This window comes from Indicator indicator, chromosome 10 (assembly GCF_027791375.1).
Source record: "Indicator indicator isolate 239-I01 chromosome 10, UM_Iind_1.1, whole genome shotgun sequence".
Classification (NCBI taxonomy): domain Eukaryota; kingdom Metazoa; phylum Chordata; class Aves; order Piciformes; family Indicatoridae; genus Indicator; species Indicator indicator.
In genome coordinates this window covers 20,749,194-20,768,258 of record NC_072019.1, presented here as the reverse complement: position 1 = coordinate 20,768,258, position 19,065 = coordinate 20,749,194, and the positions used below count along the sequence as shown (strand labels likewise).

The 19,065-nt window shown below is 53.9% G+C and overlaps 2 protein-coding genes across 3 annotated transcripts in view; both read right to left on the bottom strand.

Moving 5' to 3' along the window:
- DMAP1 (DNA methyltransferase 1 associated protein 1) overlaps positions 1-3,474 on the bottom strand; it is a 33,517-nt gene extending 30,043 nt beyond the window's left edge. For both annotated transcript variants that reach the window (XM_054384677.1, XM_054384676.1), the window contains exons 1-2: positions 3,370-3,474; positions 359-450 (exon numbers count right to left, since the gene is read on the bottom strand). In XM_054384677.1, the coding sequence (XP_054240652.1) occupies positions 359-450; positions 3,370-3,471 (194 nt within the window). In that variant the 5' untranslated portion in view covers positions 3,472-3,474. The remainder of the gene's footprint in view (positions 1-358; positions 451-3,369) is intronic.
- Positions 3,475-10,218: 6,744 nt separating this feature from the next.
- On the bottom strand, positions 10,219-13,782 carry LOC128969295 (Krueppel-like factor 2). The gene is made up of 3 exons (XM_054384093.1): positions 13,665-13,782; positions 12,424-13,408; positions 10,219-11,604 (listed from the first exon to the last, which is right to left on the bottom strand). The coding sequence occupies exons 1-3, from the start codon at positions 13,755-13,757 to the stop codon at positions 11,429-11,431; spliced, it is 1,254 nt and encodes a 417-aa protein (XP_054240068.1). The 5' UTR covers positions 13,758-13,782; the 3' UTR covers positions 10,219-11,428.
- Between the last annotated feature and the right edge of the window lie 5,283 nt (positions 13,783-19,065).

Genomic DNA, 19,065 nt, shown 5'->3' with positions numbered 1-19,065 from the left:
GGGCATAATCCATAACAGGCTGCAGCACAACTCTTTTTGCAGAAACAAAAGTAGATGCTAGTCCTAGTTGTGAACAAAAGAGCCACAAACAGATGGGTAAGAACACTTCCTTGTCTGCACTAGGCTATTGTGCTTGTAGCTAATTGATCTTCTACACAGAGCAAACTCCTAACATTCAGAAGACAGAAGATAGACACTGTTCATGACTGTCTAAGTGAGAAGGGCACAGGCATGGGCCAAGCACAACGGGGAATCAATCCAGAAAGTGAGACTGCCACCTCGGTTTCAGGAGGATCCTGCCCTGCCACCATAAACCCAGGATAGCCCACAACCTGCACACATGCCCATAAGCTCTTACTTTTTGTCAGAGTAGAGGAGTGCATAAACTTCTCGGTGCATTCCCTCTGGTCTCTTAAATGTCAATGTCTCTGAAGATTTCTTGGATTTTTTCTGAAACAAAAGAATTTTAGATTCAAAAGTAGCAATCCCTGAGGGAACATCAAACTGTAACCTGGTACCCTGTGATGGTTTTCCACTTTTATCTGGTTTCAGACACCTTGAGTTTCTCCAGGAAATTGCCTGTCTTGGTGGAAGACACTGACAGACAAAATGTGTCTACTTTCAGTGATAGCACTCACCAGTACTCAAACACTTGTTGCTGCTGATAACACACGCTTACATTCCAAGTTAAACATCTGGTTGTAGTGTTCAGGGGGCTGGTACACTAAGGTTGTTTTTTTTTCCCCACTAGGCAAGCATTATCCTCATGTGAAGGTATTAAAACCTATTTAAAAGGTATTTAATTAAGCAATTCTCTACCTTTTAGAGAAGATAGTAAAAAATGTCTTCCTTTTCCTTCTTAGTCACTTTGTTCTGCAGGAACTTCAGCTTTCACCAGTTCTAATCAAGCCCTTGCCACAGCCCTATGTCAAAACTACAAGACATGGGAACCCCCATTCCCGCCTCTGCTCTCCCATTTATACAGCCAGGATTTTTTTTTTTTACAGTTTCTTCATACTAGGAATTTAGTGATGTCTCAATCTGGCCCCTAAAGCCTTACCAAAATTGTTGGTTTCTAAGACACAGACTACCTTATATCACATACATAAACTTATAAAGTAATCAGCTTTGGTTTCAGGTAGATACAGGAACAGCCACATGAACATGGTACACTTGATGTAAGTGAGCCAAGTTTATTGAGCAGCCCAGAGCACTCAGTCTAACTGTACCATCTTTCTAAGCTCCTAGCCACATCACTACTGTTAAGCATATGTTTACCATATCACTACCAACTTTTAAACCAGAATACTTCATAGTAGTAAAACTAATACTGTATCATAAATCGTATTAAATCCATAGAGCCACCTTTATCAAGCAAATTCAAAAGCCCATTAAAAATATAGTAATCTATCAGCTTGGACTACAACTACTTCCCATAAAACTTCATGGCAGACATTCATTGTATTAATACCTTTTCACTCCTAATCAGACACCTTTCTCCTAGCATGTCCATCACTTTTTCCAGATGCAATGTAAGGCCAACTGAGGCAGTCACTCATGTGTTACCACACACCCGGTTTGAACACAGGCTTGTGGAATTCCCTCAAAGTTCACAGTTTTATTATAAGTTAATATCAGCAGGCCAGAGATCAGCTCATCCACCTCTTTTAGGAGTTGAGAACAAATTACATGGTCCTGCTGATTTAAATGTTTTTATGCCTAGTAATTTTTATTTTAACATTCTCAGTCACTAATGGACTGGAAAATACTTCATGGTTCTCTTGTGATTTAAAGACATCAATCTGTTTCTTTTCTAATTGAGAACAGATCTATTTCCTGAGCAAGTGCTGGACTGTTATTAGCAATTTTGCTCTCTCCATGTGATAATGGCTTGTACCTTTGGTTTGATTTAGTTCCTGTACTTCATAGAAATTCAGATGTTTCACTTAAGGCCACAAGTGGTGCCCTGCACTCCTCCCAAAATCTCTCACTGCACCTCCCCTTCCTCTCCTTTTTCATTACAGTAAATCTGAGGAGAAATCCATCTTATTCTCTGTTTCAAAAAGGAGAGACAGCCACCAGTACAGCTCTCTGATAGCTAACAGACAAATGCATTTAAATCAAAGAACCTGCAACTCAGAACATTCAGTTGCAACATCGCAGGCTGAATCCAGCCAACAAACTGCTCACCAGACACACTATTCCCCAACACAGGTGATAAATGCTGATTTTAACATTTAAGCCTTTAAATAACTGAAACTTATCAGTTTTCCATCACAGCAGTTATACATTCTGTTCTAGGCCCAGCAAGGCAGTTGTGGAATGACTGTGCTTCTCTTCAGAGATGTTTCAGTGGAGGCAAAGGCAGGAAGTACCTTCACAAACATGGTGGTTTGCTTTTGTTTGGGTTTTGTTTTGTTGGCTTTTTTTTTTTCCAAACAAATACACAGGCTTTACTTCAATTCAGACCATCTCTGTATCAGAGAATTCCTGGGAAATGGATTCTATCAGGTCTTACAGAGAGCAGTTGAAAAAACTGGGGATTTAGCCTGGAGAAGAGAAGGCTCAGGGGAGACCTTATCGCTCTTTCCAACTACCTCAAATGAGGTTGTAGCAAGGTGGGGATCACTATCTTCTCCCAAGTAACAAGTGTGAGGACAAGAGAAAATGGCCCCAAGTTGTGCCAGGGGAAGTCTGCACTGGACATGAGGAAAAAAGTCTTCACCAAAATGGTTATCACACACTGGAAGGAGCTGCTCAGGGAAGTGGTCAAGTCATCATCTCTGGAGGTCTTTAAAAGACATGTAGATGCAGTGCCAAGGGACACGGTTTAGTGGTGGACTTGGCAGTGTTATGTTTACAGTTGGACTTGATGATCTTAAAGGTCTTTTCCAATGTGAATGATTCTATTATTTCATCTCCCCCAAGCACCTTCACATCTCATAACTACTCATGAACTAACCTTCCCAACAGCTTGCAAAGCATGGGACAGCCACGATCCCGCCGAAAATTAAAATATAGAAGGCAACAACATACTGTGGCATACCACCACACAGAGCACAGCATATGATGCCATATGTCCTTAACAGAGCTTACCAACTTGTCCACATTCCCACAGGCAACACACTCCAGTTCTCCCAAACCCCAGCCAGACACCTTCCCCCACACAGGGACTGCCCCCATGGTTTGAAAACATTTACTGTTCAATTAAGCCAGACGATAGATTTTTTTCAATCTAAAAACTGGGAGCAAGCTTTATGTCATCTTTTTTTTTTTTTCCCCAATATTCACCCTAGATACCACATGCAAGGTCATGCAGTGCCTAGAAAAGCAGCAGCAGCAGCAGCCCCTTAAAGCATTGCAGTTCACCTTATCCGAGTTGATGATATCCTTTTTGTTGATGGTGCCTGTGTTCTCTGACTCTACACCTCCCAGTTCCAGGATGTCCCGCACATCTGCGCCCGTCGCCATCTCTCTGCCTGCCTGCCGCCTTCCTCCGCCGCTGTCCTGTTAGTTCACTTCAGCTCTGGAGAAGGGAGGGAAATCGGGGGACCCAGGTTAACGTGCACTTCCTGAGGGTGCTATCCCATAGACACATAAACAGGCACGTGTGTGTATGTATACATATATATACATATACACGCATATGCACACTAACACGCACACACGTATATACATGTACACACGTGCACACAAACACGCACACGCGTATATACATGTACACACATATGCACACAAACACGCACACGCATATATACATATACACACATATGCACACAAACACGCACACGCATATATACATATACACACATATGCACACAAACGCACACACGTATATACATGTACACACATATGCACACTAACACGCACACACGTATATACATGTACACACATATGCACACAAACACGCACACGCGTATATACATATACACACATATGCACACAAACGCACACGCGTATATACATATACACACATATGCACACAAACGCACACGCATATATACATGTACACACATATGCACACAAACACGCACACGCGTATATACATATATACACACTCCTCTCAGCCGCCTCCCCATCCCCCCTCAGGCCCAACAACGCGGCCTTGTACCCAGCCGGTCCGGGGGCTACGTACGCCGAACCCGCCGCCCGGAGCCCCACGACGGAGTCCTGGAAAGTTCGCGGGGAGACGGCCAGGACGAGGCTGCACGGCGAGGCCACAGAAGACCCAAGCCGAAGCACTCCCGCGCTCACTCACCGGCGCCGGCTCCGCATCCACCGGGACAGTCCAACTAACACAGCATCCCGGGCAGCGCCACTTCCGCTCTCTCCAAGCCGTGCCCGGAAGATGCCCGGAGCCCTGTCGGGGTCGTACCGAGGGGGGGTGGTGAGGAACACGAAGTGTAGGTTCGCTCGTTCTGCTGGGCAGGTCGTGGTGGCAGTGGGCCCGGCACCCCTGTAGCTGCTTCGTCAGCGGCCTCAGCGGCAGCGCCCGAGCCCGCTTGTGGCTGGCGTACCTCTTTCCCTGCTCAAGTGGAGAGGTCGCTGCAGGCGAGACATCCTCCTGTGCCAGGAGGTGGCAGTACAGCTGTTCTGCGCCCGGGCACCACCGGTGTTCCCGAGCCGGCCCGCGGGTGTCCTCATGTGTGGGAGCAAGAGCCTTCGAGTGTGCTGCCACCCTCGCCCCTCAGTTGCCCGAGGTGCCAAGCCAAGGGGTACCCCTTCCCCCGGGGTCTTGGTGAGGATTTGTTGGACTCTGCCTCGGCCAGAGACACCAGAGCTGTGAGACAGCGCAGGGGCAGGCCACCCTAACCATACTGCCCACCCGGCACGACAATAGAGGGCAGCCTGGCACAGTGCCCTGCTCTCCTGGGGGTCTTGGTGTTAGCCCAGCTCCCCGCAGGGATCCGGAGAGGTATTTCTGTCTCCTCACTGGGTCCCAAGGCTCTCGCAACTGCCCTGACCTCTCCCCTCTCGGGGTCTTGGGGCTAGCCCCAGTTTCCAGTAGAGCTCATAAGGAGCTTTCCCATCTCCTTACTGAGCCCTGAGACATTAATTCATGGCTGTCACACCCTGCTGCTCTCTGAGGTGTCAACCTCACCAGTGGCAAGCCAGCTGTGCCAGGTGGCTGCCTGCCAGGCAGGCACTAAACCATGTGGCACGTTCAGGCTGACTCTCCTGGCTTCGTTTTACAAAGAGCATGCTCCTCACCTTCACACTTGGCAAAAAAACCCTCCCAAAGCACTCCAGAACTGCAGCGTTTACCTGAAGCCACAGGCAGCTAGGAGTGAAAGCTTTATTAATAGGACTCTCCTTTTTGCTCTTCCCTGAAGGAGAAAAAGAAAGGGGAAGCAGGGAAGGGGGAGAAAACCATGTGGGCCCAGGAGGGTCGTTGAGAAATCACCTTCCCACTGTATTGAGGCAGAAGTAACACTGTCCAAAGCAGAAGGTTTCAGCTGGGGACACAGAAGTCCACAGGGATCTGACAGCCTCCCAAGATCGCCTGGGAGTGGGGGTGTCTCTGAGTGATCTCCTGTCCTGTGCAGCAACCCCAAATGAGCCAAACCTTGTTGTGCCAGGGTGATGCACTCAGCCCCTCAATGCCAACCAGGCTGTGCTCAGCTTACTGCTGGCCCCATCCCACTAGCAATTCCTTTCCACAGGAACTAGCACATCACCTCCACAACAGTGCTCAGCGAGTGCTAGTATGTCCCTACAGGAACCAGCAACACCCCCAGAGCAACATCTATTGTCCCCAGGAATCATTTAAGCTCTTTTCTGCCCCCTCTCATGTTGCCAAGGACAACTTTTAGCATCCTGTCCCTTCCTTCCTCAAGGACAAAGCTGATCCCAAGGTTCTGTCCTGCCCATTTGCTCTTGGCTCTGCCACATCCACCCAAGTCCTCCCCCATCAGCTTGTTTGGTCATTCGAAATAATTTCTAGATCATTTCCTTCAGCTGTCCTTGAAGTGGACTCCTTGGTCCCCTCAAGGTGGGTCTGCAGAGGAAGACAGGGCTTTCCAAGTGCTGCCTTCCTCTGCCTTTGCAGTCTCACCCTTGCTCTGCCAGCCTAGCAAGCCTGGAGCTGTTACTCTAGGGAGAGCTTTGAAAGACCAGAGACGTATGAGCTCCCTTTTTACCCCTCGCTGGCAGGTCATTCACAGTCTGTTCACACTGATAAACATCATTTACAGAATACACAAGCAGTCCCAAAAATAAATCCAGAGATGGGGTTTTGATTATTTCAGGCCTGAGCTGCCAGAGCCCAACTTCCACCCCATGCCCTGCCCCAGGGCAGGCTGATCAATTCACTCCTCCTCAGCAAGCTAAATCTGCAGCATATTTTGAGCTCCTCTTCCCAGGGCAGCAGCTTCTTAACCTCATGAAAAGTGGAGATTATGGGTGTCTAGGCTACATCATTCACAGCCCCCACCTCTCTGAGCCTGGGGATCACTACAGGGCTTCACCCCACCAGATGTGTGGACCTGGTTATCTGGGTGCTTCTGCTAATCTGATCAGTACTGGAGCAAACAGCACTGCTTTCAGAGGGACCCAGAGATGTTACTGGCCAGAAGCTGCCGAATCCCAGATCTTGCATAGCTTTCAAAGAGCAAATGGGCACAGCTGGAGACCTTGGTCAGTCTGCACAGACTTGGTCCATCCTTGAGAGTCCTGCATAGGGACATGTGCCCAGTTCTGTCACCTCCCTGGACCACCAGGGTTGTGCCTTGCCAGTGCATGTGGAAAGCCCAGGGAATGCAGCAGGTCAGGGAAAGATAGCAACGCTGGATAGCTCTGTGCTTTTGTGCTCTGGGGAGCTGGCATGGGGGAACACAACACTGTCCTGTCACTGCAACCCCATCATTCACCTCCTGCTGTCCTTGAGGCACAAAGTGCCAAGCTGGATGACCTCATTGTCACCTGAGAACTGGGGGAGGGGTGGCCCCCAACATTTAGCCCTGGCAGGAAGGCAGTGCTGGCCCCCTTCAGGCCAACTGCCCAGCCAACCCAGAGTCCTGGGAGAAGGATGCACCTCATGCCTTCTGCCTGTGCTCTGGCTGCCAAGCATGGCCAAAGGTGGACCGAGGCCAGAGATGTGTGTCCCTCCAGCTTGGGGCTCAAGGCGTGTGTCTCTCGGCCTGGCACCAGCGGAGGAGGACAAGTGCAAACATTGTGGCCAGTGGGGTGGGAAGAGGTTATCTGGGGCCCGGCAGTGGAAAAACTCTCAGTGTATGACTAAGGCATGATAGGACCAGGTGTGGGTCCAGGCATGGCAAGCTAGCTGTGGAGTTATCGCTTCCCCATGGGTTCAGGTGCCTGAAGCCAAATGTTTCCTAAGGGTGCGGTGACAGCCACAGCCCTGTTATCACGGCACCTGGCCCACCCCAAGTGGCAGAGGTGGGGGGGAAGGCTTCTTGACCTTCCCTTTGTGGCATGGATGGGACAATTCCCACCATTTCACCAGGACTGGGGACACCAGCCCTTGTAGTATCCTTCACCAGGGACACCTTGGCCCGGAAGACCGAAACTCCCACCTCACATTGTGGCAAGGAAAGATCTATATCAGCCTCTTCTTGCACCCCCAGCTATGAAACCCCCAAGGCCTTGCTCCTGCTGGCAGGTGACTGCATGGTGTCAGGCCATGCTGTGGCCATGACTCACCCCTCTATTAGGAGGCTTCTTCCCTTCCCTGCTTGACTCCATGCTATGACACTTTGGCTGCACCCTTAAGCCATGGGGCTGCACTAGATTTACAGCATCAGCCACCACAACAGCTCCTGGAGGCCTTTTTGCCAGAAGGCAGGCAACCAAGGGGAGAAAGAAAAGCCAGGCAAGTAGTGGTGGGGGTATGGCCAGGAGCAGCATCTGCATGGCCTTGGTGTGGTCACAGTGGTGTGGGCACCATGACATTGCCTTGCCAGCTAGCTTTCCTTCCACACCATCCCTGCAGCAAGCCAGTATGTGATCTGAAGCACCAGACCCTACACCCCTGGCTGACAGCTAGAGACCCAGGGGTTGTAAATCAGCTCTTCAGACACCAGTTTGGCTTCTCCAGAGTATCCCCTTTCTCCAGCACAGCCACAACACTGGACACACTGCTAGTGCCATGTCTCCTACAAAGCAGCATCCCACCTGGTTGACTAGCACATTTTGGGTCCCCACATACTCCTGGTAGGCCAAGGCAAAGGGCTTTCCAGATGACATGTAGGCACACAGACCACAAGCAGGGATTGCACCTCAACCCTGCCTTCCTCAGTGCTGCCAAAGGTGTTTTCTTACTGCTCTCGTGGCTTTGCAGGGCAGGTTTTGCTGGGGACAGGACTGGGCTCACTCCTCCAACATTGTGTCTTGGCTCAGGCAATTGGAAGAGGGTGGTTTTTATTAACAACAAATTAACTGTAATTGCCTTTTCCACTACAGCTGTTCCTCACTCAGGTGAGGTTCGCAGCCATGCCAGTCCAAGCAACTGCCATGCCTCATCATGTGCCTGAAGGAGCAAGCCTGGAGCAACTCTGCCCAGAGAAGGAACCAAAGCACCTTCGCCTGCTCTTGCCTCCATGTAAGGCAGCAGCAGCAGAGCTGGACCTTGCTCCCGCCCTGGTGCAGTGATGATGAAAGGTGAGGAAGAACTGGTTTGTGCTCTGATCTCAGAGCTGAACCTCAAAACAGCCGCGGACCGTCACCCCAGCTCCCAGGATGCTTAGGGAGGACAGGACAGCAGAGCCAGCCTTTCCAGTGGGACAGGATGGTTGGAGAAATTCATCGTTCCCCTGGAAATAAAAATAATAATCATAATAAAAACACAAAGCCAGAGATTACTTATACGCACACAAACACGCAGGCACGCACTCTCTCCCCATCTGGCTTTGCCAGCCTGACTCATCGCTAATTCAAACAGCCCACACCTTTCCCTCTCCCTCTATGTGACGTTCTGAACGAGTCTCTGGGGAAGAGGCAGCAGTTTTGCTCTGGTTACCCTGCCAGCATTGGATACCTGCCCATGGGTACTGGGGGGTCCCAGGAGCAAGACACCCCCCAGTACCCTATCATAGGTCACCTGCATCCCACCATAGTCACCCACACACAGGCACTTCTCAGAAACTGGGGCAAACACAGGGTGGAGGCAGCTATGAAAAGGACAAGTGATTGAGCCTGGTGGATCTGTGACACCTGTGGATGCACTACCATGCCCAGGCCCACAGGCACAACACAACATCCCAGTATGCTGCCACCCTGCCTGGAGACACCCACACTTTTGTACCTGCTCAGGGCAGACCCCAAAGCTAGGTGCTGGGCCCAGGACACTGGCTACCCCTCAAGGGGACATCAGCCCCACTTTTCTATTCCCATCTTTTTCCAGCTTAACTCTCCACAAATGCAAGTAGGGAACAGGAAAGAGTGGGATCAGCCCTGCCTGTCCTGGCAGTACACCACATCCTATTTCAACTTTTGAGGCAGGAGCCCCAGGGCAACCCCCAGCCCTGGCCAGGCACCAGAGGTTATGGAAGTGAGCACAGGAGGAAAAAGCCACCACCAGCACCACTCTGGGCCAGGACACCACACAGCCTGTACAGCAGGCTCCCTGCAGTGCCAGCAAGGTGTCAGGTCCAGACAAGCCCCAGCCTTCAGAGGGATGTGTGCATCACAGGTAATCAGCCGTGGGAGGGAGGGAGGGATGGAGCCAGACCTGCTTGCTGAGCTCAAGACCTGCCAGCACGCTTGTGCTGAGTCACACCTATTAACACAGGGAAACCTCAGCACCTGAACCCCACCACACTGCTGGGCCACCCCCAGGACAACAGCAGGAATAGAACACAGGACCAGGAGGCTGCCACAGACCTCCAAGTTGGAACCACAGGGCAGGTGCCATTGAGCTCCCACAGAGTGACAGCATGATAGGGCTGTCCTAGCTTAGGAAGCTAAGACCAGCGAGGCTGCAGGTAGAGTTTCAGCTGCCGATCCCCTCAGGGATGACTCACCACAGGACCAGTCACGCCATCCCAGTGCCATAATTGCCCCATCTACAGATTAGGGAAACTGAGGCACGGGGAAGTGGGGTGACTCAAGAGCTGTTGCACAGGAGATGCTACTCAGATGCCGAGGCTTGGGCGTTCCCCATTGATCCTCCACAGCTAACTTAAGCAGAAATGAACATCGATGTAAATATTTACTGACAAGCAAGCCCAGCCTCACCCTCTCCTCTTAGAAGAAAGCTTTAAAGTAAACTCTTCTGGCTATTTCATGTTTACACCTTGTTTATTTATTATACAGCAGATCACAATATTTCAACAGTTTGCATATAAAGAAAAGTAACATTTCAGAGTGCAAGAGACCTAACGTGCCCAAGCAGAGAAATGTTAATTAACAATATACACAGACGGGAACAGTGCACTTCCCAAAGCCGAGACTCATCTGTATTCCCAGCTGGAAGAAAAATATATATTAAAAAAACCAGAAACATTATATATTACTGCTTTGTTTAATTTACAACTTGCTTTGCAGAAGCTGCACATAAAAAGACTCATCTTCTTTTGAGTTTTCTCTTTTTTTTCCCCCTCTAAGAAAGTTTCAAGTATAGCAGAGACCTGGGCATTCATAGCTGGACTCACTGTCCTTTTACACACTAAATTAAAAAGCAGCATGGGGAAGGCAGCTGCAGCAGTACCTGGTGTCATCCTGAGGGGAAGAACAAAACAAATGAAAGCAGATGAGAGCCAAGAGTGCCATTTTAGGCTCCTTAGAAGAAAACTGTGGGGATGGCCAGGACTGGACTGTCCAGCAGGGTCCCAGGCTGGCAGCAGGAGCATCCCCACTCCCTGTGCAAGGTGACGCTGTACTGCCAACCCCTGCGAACCTTTATAGCCATTAGCTACAATCAAATCCCACCCTTGCCCCATCCACTTGGGGCTTTTGGGTTGGAAAGTTTGTTCCGATGGCCACAACCAAGATGACCAGCAATTCACTTCCCAGTGCCAAAACCTGGCCAGAGTCAGCCACCACAGTTCCTGGAGCCAGGGAACTGCCAGGATTTGTGGTGAGAAGATTAAGCTGATGCCAAATACAAGCCAGGAACTCTGCGGTCAGATCCCTGCTGCACCAGCACCTCCACTGCCCACTCCACCCTCTCCATTCACCAGATGCCTGGCTGGTGGGGGTGTGGGGGACTCTCCAGACACAAGGAACTGAGTGGTGACACGTGAGCATGGGGTGGAGGCACTTCTTGCAGCTTTGCTCCCCATCTACACCCCAAAGCAGCCCTTTCCCACCACTCGGCTGGGGCCAGCTCTCACAGCAAGGGCAGGAGGAGAAAACTAGTTATCAGCTACAAGCGGAGAGGGCTTGGCGGCCGGGCTGCTCCCCAGTGCCGCGACGCTATTTACATCATGAGCTGGCTCCGGGGACACCAATTCTGGCCGCGGCCCACCGCTCACATGTGCCGCTTCATGTGGAGGGCGAGGTGGTCGGAGCGGGAGAAAGCCCGCTCGCAGAGGTGGCACTGGAAGGGCCGGTGCCCTGTGTGCTTGCGGTAGTGGCGGGTCAGCTCATCAGAGCGAGCAAATTTCCAGCCACAGCCTTCCCAGGTGCAGTGGTAGGGCTTCTCACCTGCAGAGGAGAGGGAGTGTCAGCAGGCTTGGAGGTCCCCCATCCTCCCTGTGCCTTCACCCTGGTGTTCCCCTGCCCAGCACACTCCCTTTTTCGGAGGGATCCCTGCCTACCACCCTTAGGAGAGAAGAGAGCTGTTGTGTACTCATCCCCTGCACACCTCTGCCTGCCCTACCTTTCCTTTTGTCCCCGTCTTCCAGCCCTCCCCCATGTGCCCTGCATGGGGCTCCTCCTCTGGGCACCCTTGCCCCACTGACGCTCTCCTTCATATGCCCGTGCTCCACTTCAAACTGTGGGTGCACCCCCGTCCGTCCCTGCCGTTGTGCGGCACCACGTGCTCTGTCCTCGCTCTGACAGGGGTCCCACCATACACCCCCGCTCCGTCTCCCCACTCCATTCAACCCAAGCCCAGCTGAGGGGCTTCTCCACGTGCCCCCACATATTGCCCCTTCAGGCACCCCTGGACCGCGAGGCAGGGCAGAGTGTCATGGGATATGGTCCTGCTGTATACCTTAGTCCCCACGTCCCACTGCACGACCCCACCACCGCGGTCCTTCTGAGCTCTCTGGGGACATCCTCACTTGCATCCTGCCCCACACGCAGAAGTGCAGCCGCGCGCTGGCTGCGGGGTCTTTCCGGGTGTCCCCACCCACCCCCACCACAAGGGACTTCCCCATACACCTCCGAATTGACCGCGGGGGTGAGTTCTCCATACATGCCAGGTACCCCTCCGTACGCCCAGGAGCCACACCAGAGCAGGCTCACGGGTGTCACCGCACGTTCCGGTACCCTCTGCGCATCCCCCCGGCGCGCCCTTACCAGTGTGGGTCCGCATGTGCGCCTTGAGGTGGGAGCTCTTGGTGTAGGTCTTCCCGCAGCCCGGGTATTCACAGTTGTGCGTGGCGGTCCGCTTGCGCGCCCACGAGCGGCGGCCGCGCTTGGGCTTGCAGTCCTCGGGGGGGGCCCCCGCTGGGAAGTACTCCAGCACCGGGGAGTTGGGCGGCGTGACCAACAGCCCGGGTAGCCCCGCGGGGCCCGGCCCCGGCCCCTTCAGGGGCTCCCTAAAAACACTGAAGTGTCCATGAAACTGTGGCGGTTGCGGGGCGAAGTGGGGCGCGTAGCGGTGCGGGGCCACGGCGTAATGGGGCGGCAGGTCGGCCAGGAGGTGGGGATCAGCGCCGGGCAGCGGCTCCTCGGGGGGCCCTAGGCGGCCATGGGCGAAGCCCGGGTAGGGCAGCGGCGGCCCCGGAACCGGTCCCGGCCCAGGACCCGGTGCCATGCGTGGCTTGTGCTCTCCGCCGCTCGGCCCCAGGTACTCGGCGCTGGACAGCCCCAGCATGCAGGCTCGCTCCTCCGGTTGCTCCTTCTTGATGCGAGGCCCGAAAGGCTGCGCGGCGTCCAGGGGCAGCGGGCGGGCCAGGGCCGGGTGCAGGGGCGGGTGGTGATGGGGTGGGTGGTGCGGAGGGGGCCCGCCGGGCACCCGCAGCTCTGTGTACTCCCTCCGTTGCAGGTCGCAGTGGCTCGGCAGGTCCGGGGTGAGCAGCTCAGCCACGTAGCTGTGGCCTTGACCCTCAGAGTAAGGCGCCGGGAACTTGCCCGGCGTGGGGTAGGAGCCGTCGCTGTCGTAGGTGGTGCCACAGCTCTCGGGGGTTTCGGGCAAGGGGTAGTTGGGACCGGGTGCGGGCGGCCCTTGCCCGCCGCTGCTAGTGTGTGCCAGGATGAAGTCCAAGTCTACGAACTTGCCCAAGTCGTCCTCCTCCCGCTTGACAGCGGCGGTGGCAGCGCCGTCCTGCTGCAGCATCCTCTGCGGGGAAGAGGGGCGTCAGGACCGGCAGGGGAGCCTGCAGCTCGGGCACCGCGCTCCGTGCCTCCTGTTCGGGGCGGTGGCTCCCCGCAACCCGTCCGACGGGTCCGCGCCGCTTCGGCTGCGCCCTCCGACGGCGGGAGGGGGCCCGCCCCCAACAGCCGGGCTGAGCCTCAACTCGAGACGCTCTGCCTCGAACTGCCACCCCCTTGCCGCCCTCCCTCCCTCCCTCCCTTCCCGGTTGCCCAGTGCTTACGTGGAGCATATCGGCGGGTCGCTCTTCCAGCGGCAACAGGCTGGCGAAAGTAGAGATGGAAGGCAAGGTGCTCTCGTCCACGGCCGCCGCCATGGCGGGCCGGGAGGGGGAAGCGGGACCGGAGCGAGCTGGGGGGAGCACGGTGCGCGGAGCCCAGCCCGGCTCGGCTCCGCTCCGCTCCCCGCGGCGGCAGCGCTGCTCTGCACCGCCCCGCGCTCCTAAGCTGTTAACAGCATGGCTGCGCCCCCATTGGCGCGGCCGACATTGATACTCACCGCCGCCGCCTTCCATTGGCTCTCCTGTCTTCCGAGCCACTCCCCCTCCCGTGGGGCTATCCCGACGGGCGGGGGTCGGCGGCCGCTTCTGCCCCGACGACGTTCCGCTGCCCGCCCGCCTGCTGCACCGCTAGCCCGAGTCATAAGACCACCTCGCCATGATGGACAGCGGGAGAAGGGGAAGGGGTACTGGTGTGGATCGCAAAGCCAGGGGTCCTCCCTGCCCCTCTGTCCCCACGATGTGAGTAGGGCAGTGATGTCCTAATGCCTCGACCCATACTGTGAGTGGGGAAGTGGAGTGTCGGTCGCAAATGCAGGTGTCCCTCAGTACCCTGTCCTGAGTGGGGCAGGGGCAATGACCGTGTAGCCTGGCAGCGTGCTGGAGAGGTCTGGTCTGGGGATAAAGGTGAGAGCATCGGGCACAGTGCTTGCCATGAGGGACACCAAGCACATCAGCAAGCAAAGATGTCATCACGACAGACCACTATCAGCCAGGGTGCTAGGCTGGGGTGGCTGAGCCCTGGTGCCCCCACACCACTTGTTTCATGTAGCAGCACCCGTGAGGCCATGTCTCCCCCGTGCCGGCGCTGTAGGTGAGGCAATCAGCAGCCCAGAGCACACCAGCTCCCATCTAGCTGCACGCAGAGTGCATGTGTGAGCAGAGATAACTGTCCGGCAGACCCTGCCGGGGGGCTGGCACCCTGCCTGCATCTCCTCATCTTGCCCCACAGCCCCTGCGGGACGTTTGTCTGCCCTGCCTCGGGACTGGTGCCATAGCCAAGTCTCTGACCGCCCTACCATGGTGGGCACAGGCTGACTGACCCTGTCTGTCCCACAGAGTCTTCAGGACAGTGTTGTCCACAGGCTTCCCATGCCCGGGGCATAAGAGGACTGGGGTGTAAGAGGAGTGGGGCGTAAGAGGACTGGGATGTCCCACCTCGCAGGACACTCAGGTACCCCAGTCCTTGCTGGTGAGTATAGACGTCACACAGGGTCCCAGGGCTCTGAGCAGACCTCCCCAGGGACTCTCTGCTACCCTCTCCAGCTCTCAGAAAGACCCTGTCTTCTTGGCCCTGATCCAGCCAGTACTAGGAATGGCCTTGCTACTGTTGCGCTTGTCAAGAAGCAATGGCCCTTATCTCCTGCAGCCTGTCTCCCTGCTTTCTGGGGCTTTCCATCCTCAGATACCTTTCTAAGAACTGGGGCTGCTGCCTGTGCTATTCAGAAGCAAGGAGTTGATTAAAAAAAAAATATAAACACCAAAGTTGAGGTACACACACGCACACACTGCTTCTGGATTCAAAGCTACTCTACCAGTTGCTTTCATCACCACGCTTTAATTATAAGGGTGGAGCATTGCAATAAATTATTTCAGTAATCCAGTGGAACAACAACGATTCAGATCTTCCCCCTTTTACCAAGAATCCCTGCCCTGGTTTCCAGAGCACATGCTGGGTTGCTGCCTGAGCCTCGTGTGCCAGCAAGGGAGCAGGTTTATTAAAATGCCACCCAGCAGGTAAAAAGATATGGGCTGTAAAGTCCTTCCTTGAAAAAAGTGACCTCCGAAGTGACAAAGAAACATGTGGGCATCACTCAAAATCTCTTTTAGCCTGGCCCTCAGAATAGCTTGTTTAAGTCACCAGTTAATCCTATTATTTGTTTCTTAGCCAAATAATAATTAATATTGAGGCAGTTCCTGCTCCAAATTTGTATAGATAAGAGAAAGCAGATGCCACAGGAGACAAACAATAATTCCACTTGGTTTTCCCCTTTCCCAGGCAGTTTTGGCATTCACATATATACAGTGCTGGCTTATTTTAAGAGAAGTGTTGCTGGCAGATCAGGTTCATTTTTACAACCAATATTTGTTGCAAATGTAGGATATTCTGGGGGAACTTACTACTAACGCTATGGTGGGAGGGCCAGGGTGGAGAGAAGTGGCACCACGCCAAGCACCTCACCAACACAAGTGCTGCCATCACTGAGTACACGGGGAGCTGAGGAGGGCAGCACGGGGGGGGGGGGGTTGCCCACTGTGATCTGTGGGTTGGGCAAGGAGGGGTCCCCGCAACAGCTCTGCCAGCCCCTCAACTATAAGAACCTCCTCCGAGGTTCTTATAGATGAGTGGGAGCAGACGGTGTGCACACAACCACTGTTGACAGAAGCCCATTTAGGAAACGTGGATTATCTCCTGCGCCACTCCAGCAGGCTATAAAGTTGCTGGCATCCCAGGAGATCAAACAACGGCCCAGCAGGAGAGCAAACAGAGGGTGGGAAGGGCTGCCTGCCCAGGCAGTGTCTGAAGATGAAAGGGTTAATGGTTATCCCTGCCCTGGATAGTGTGTGCCATGCCCAGCTTGGTGGTGTGACGGAGGTGGTTCCGTCAATCCTAGAGCATTGGCAGCCCTGCTAACACTGCCACAATGCCATGGCACCATTCTCATGATACATAGCATGGGTGGACTGGGCAGGGGGGTGATACCCCAACAGCACTGCTGGAGAGGGCATCGCTGTCTAGGTCATCCAGCAGCACCCCCAGTGGACCCAAGGGAATTCCCTATGCCATAAGACACCAGGGACTGAAAAACACCCACACTGCGTCCTGCCCTGTGTTCCACCAGCTGGAGCTGGGGGCCTGGACTGAACCTGGGGACTTGCCTTTGAGTCATCTCCAGTGCCCCCTATCTGATGGGAACCACAGAGCTGCTCCAACAACAGCAACAATGTCACAGCTTCTGCTTTGGTGGGAGGCAAAACTGAAGGCCCCAAAAGCTCTGTAGGGGACCTCATGGGGAGGTGCCAATGGGGACCCTGGGGTTCTGTGATGTTCCCGGGTTATGTCGTTGATAGCAGAACACAAATCTGTCTGGGTTATACTCTCTGTCCTCCCCTTTGCACAGGCTGGCCTGCCTAGAGAAGGGTCCAGGAGCCCCTAGACCTACCCACACACCCTCCCAAGCCCCCTTCCCCTCCTAAAAAGAAAAGAGGAACCGAAAATGAAATTAAAGCATAATTCAATCCGGAGCAGGTCCAGAGTAAAGTCATCTGCTCTTATCGTGTGCTGGCAGGCTCTTCCCGCTCTGCAACAAACACAATGTTATCAGGGCACAGAGGGCAGATTCGTTTGCACCGTCCATGTGAGCTGCTGTGTCCGCCCTGCCTGCTCTGGGTCTGGGAGCACCAGGATGCATGGCCAAGGACCAGGACTGCCTGGGGCTCAAGGGAGGCAGGCAGCACCCCAGCAGCACTGTCAGGGAGCTCAGTCCCAGGATGGGGTGCTTTGCCTGGGGTCCAAATCCAGGCTCTCCACACAGCTGTCTGGGGAGGTAGTTCAGGTCCCCCTCCAGTGAATATCACCATACTGTGGAAAGACAGGGCTGCAGAGGGACCTGTCTTAGGGGTGACACCTTTGTCTACAGGAATGTACACAGCCTCATTTCCCACAGGTAATGTCCTCCTGCCCACCAAGGAACTTGCCAAACCAACTGATCTTAGTATCTTGACACTTGGCATGGCAGCATGGTGGCAACACAGCACCCCCAGACCCAACACATGCTCCCAACCCCACTGCACTGCCTGGACCGCATCCTACTTTGATCTCTGCCTGCTGCCTGGCTGTGCCCTGGTGGCTGCGGGGCCAGCACAGCCCTCTCTGTCCTTCTTTATATACCCCTGTTATTTTTAACTCTGCCTACGCAAATCCCGAATCCGGAATGAGCAGCGGCCGGGGGCCAAGGGGAAATGGACATGGTGCAAATTTCCTGCCCTTTTTACCTCTCTTCCTCTATAACACACAGCAACGTTTTTCCTCCACTGCTTAACTTTCACTGGTACGGGAAACCTGAAGGCACGGGACTCTACACAGAGCCACAGGGTCCTGCACTGCAATAGACAGAGGATCCCGTGCTCACATCACCCCTGGCACGATGCTGAGAGGTGTCCCAACCCATAATGCATACTGCACCCTCCATCAGCCCTGCAAGGTGCTCAAGGCATCAGGCCAGCCCTCACAGCAGCAGCCTCATGTGCGAACACATGCAATCACATGCCAGCACAGGGCTGCATCCTGCCCCCTGGGCCAGCAAGCCAGGCCTGGACTGTGGAGATGGGAGCCACTCACTTTCGCTGACACCTGCAACACCATTGGAGAAGAACTGTGCCACCCTAGCAGATCCAGGAGTGAAAATAATTGCTGGGGTTTGGTTTCTTGTGACCAACAGTGGAGGCCAGGGGAAGCACAGATTGTTTTTCCCAACATCTCTGGTTTGATTTTTTGCGGAAAAAAAAGAGTCATCAGTCTGCACAGTGAGTTTTGCAGTGGGCATCCTGGCACAGCTCCACAGCACAGAGGATGTGTACATTAGAGACCTTCTCTCATGTGTTGGGAATTAATAGCTGTACATCATGTATGAACAATACGGGTACAAAAGTTTCAAATAATCCAGGTAAAAACCCCTGCCACTCTTTTCAAGCAGCCTTCATCCCTCCTCTGGCAATACTCCAAAGTAGTCAGCCTCAAATGGGCCTGGACTCCCAGTGGGAAAAATCTCCCCTGCCTGTGCACAGACACGGAGAAAGTGCAGGTCCTGAGTCCAGAGCTGGTCAGCCCTGCTCTATGTAGGTCCATACCAATTCCCAAACTGGCCCCAGAGGCTGGGGTCTGATGTGTCAATGGTATGTAGAGTACTGTAGCCCAGCAGGGGAGCAACTTTCTGACGGGAGCCGTGGTGTAAGACTGAATGATCAGGCGGCACCATGAGTCACTGGCACCCATGGGGACATCCCTGGTGTGAGGCAGTGGGGGACTGCCCAGGGGACACCAAGAAAAGCAGGGAGCTGGGTAACTGTCCTGCTCTGTATGGAAACTATCTTCCAGGACATCTGGTTTTGGTTTTCCTTCCACACAACTATCTGCATGCAGCCACCTTGCTGGTATAAATCACACACCATGGAGTAGTGCATGGAAAATGACACCGCACTCCCAGGACACTTGCTGCACTGAAGCCACCCACTCCAGCACAGGACACTGGCCCCAGCTTGCAGCTGGCCACACACAGGTGCTGTCGTGCAGTTGCATACATGCAGCCTGCGAAAATGCATCTTCCTGCCTGCGATGCGCAGCAGT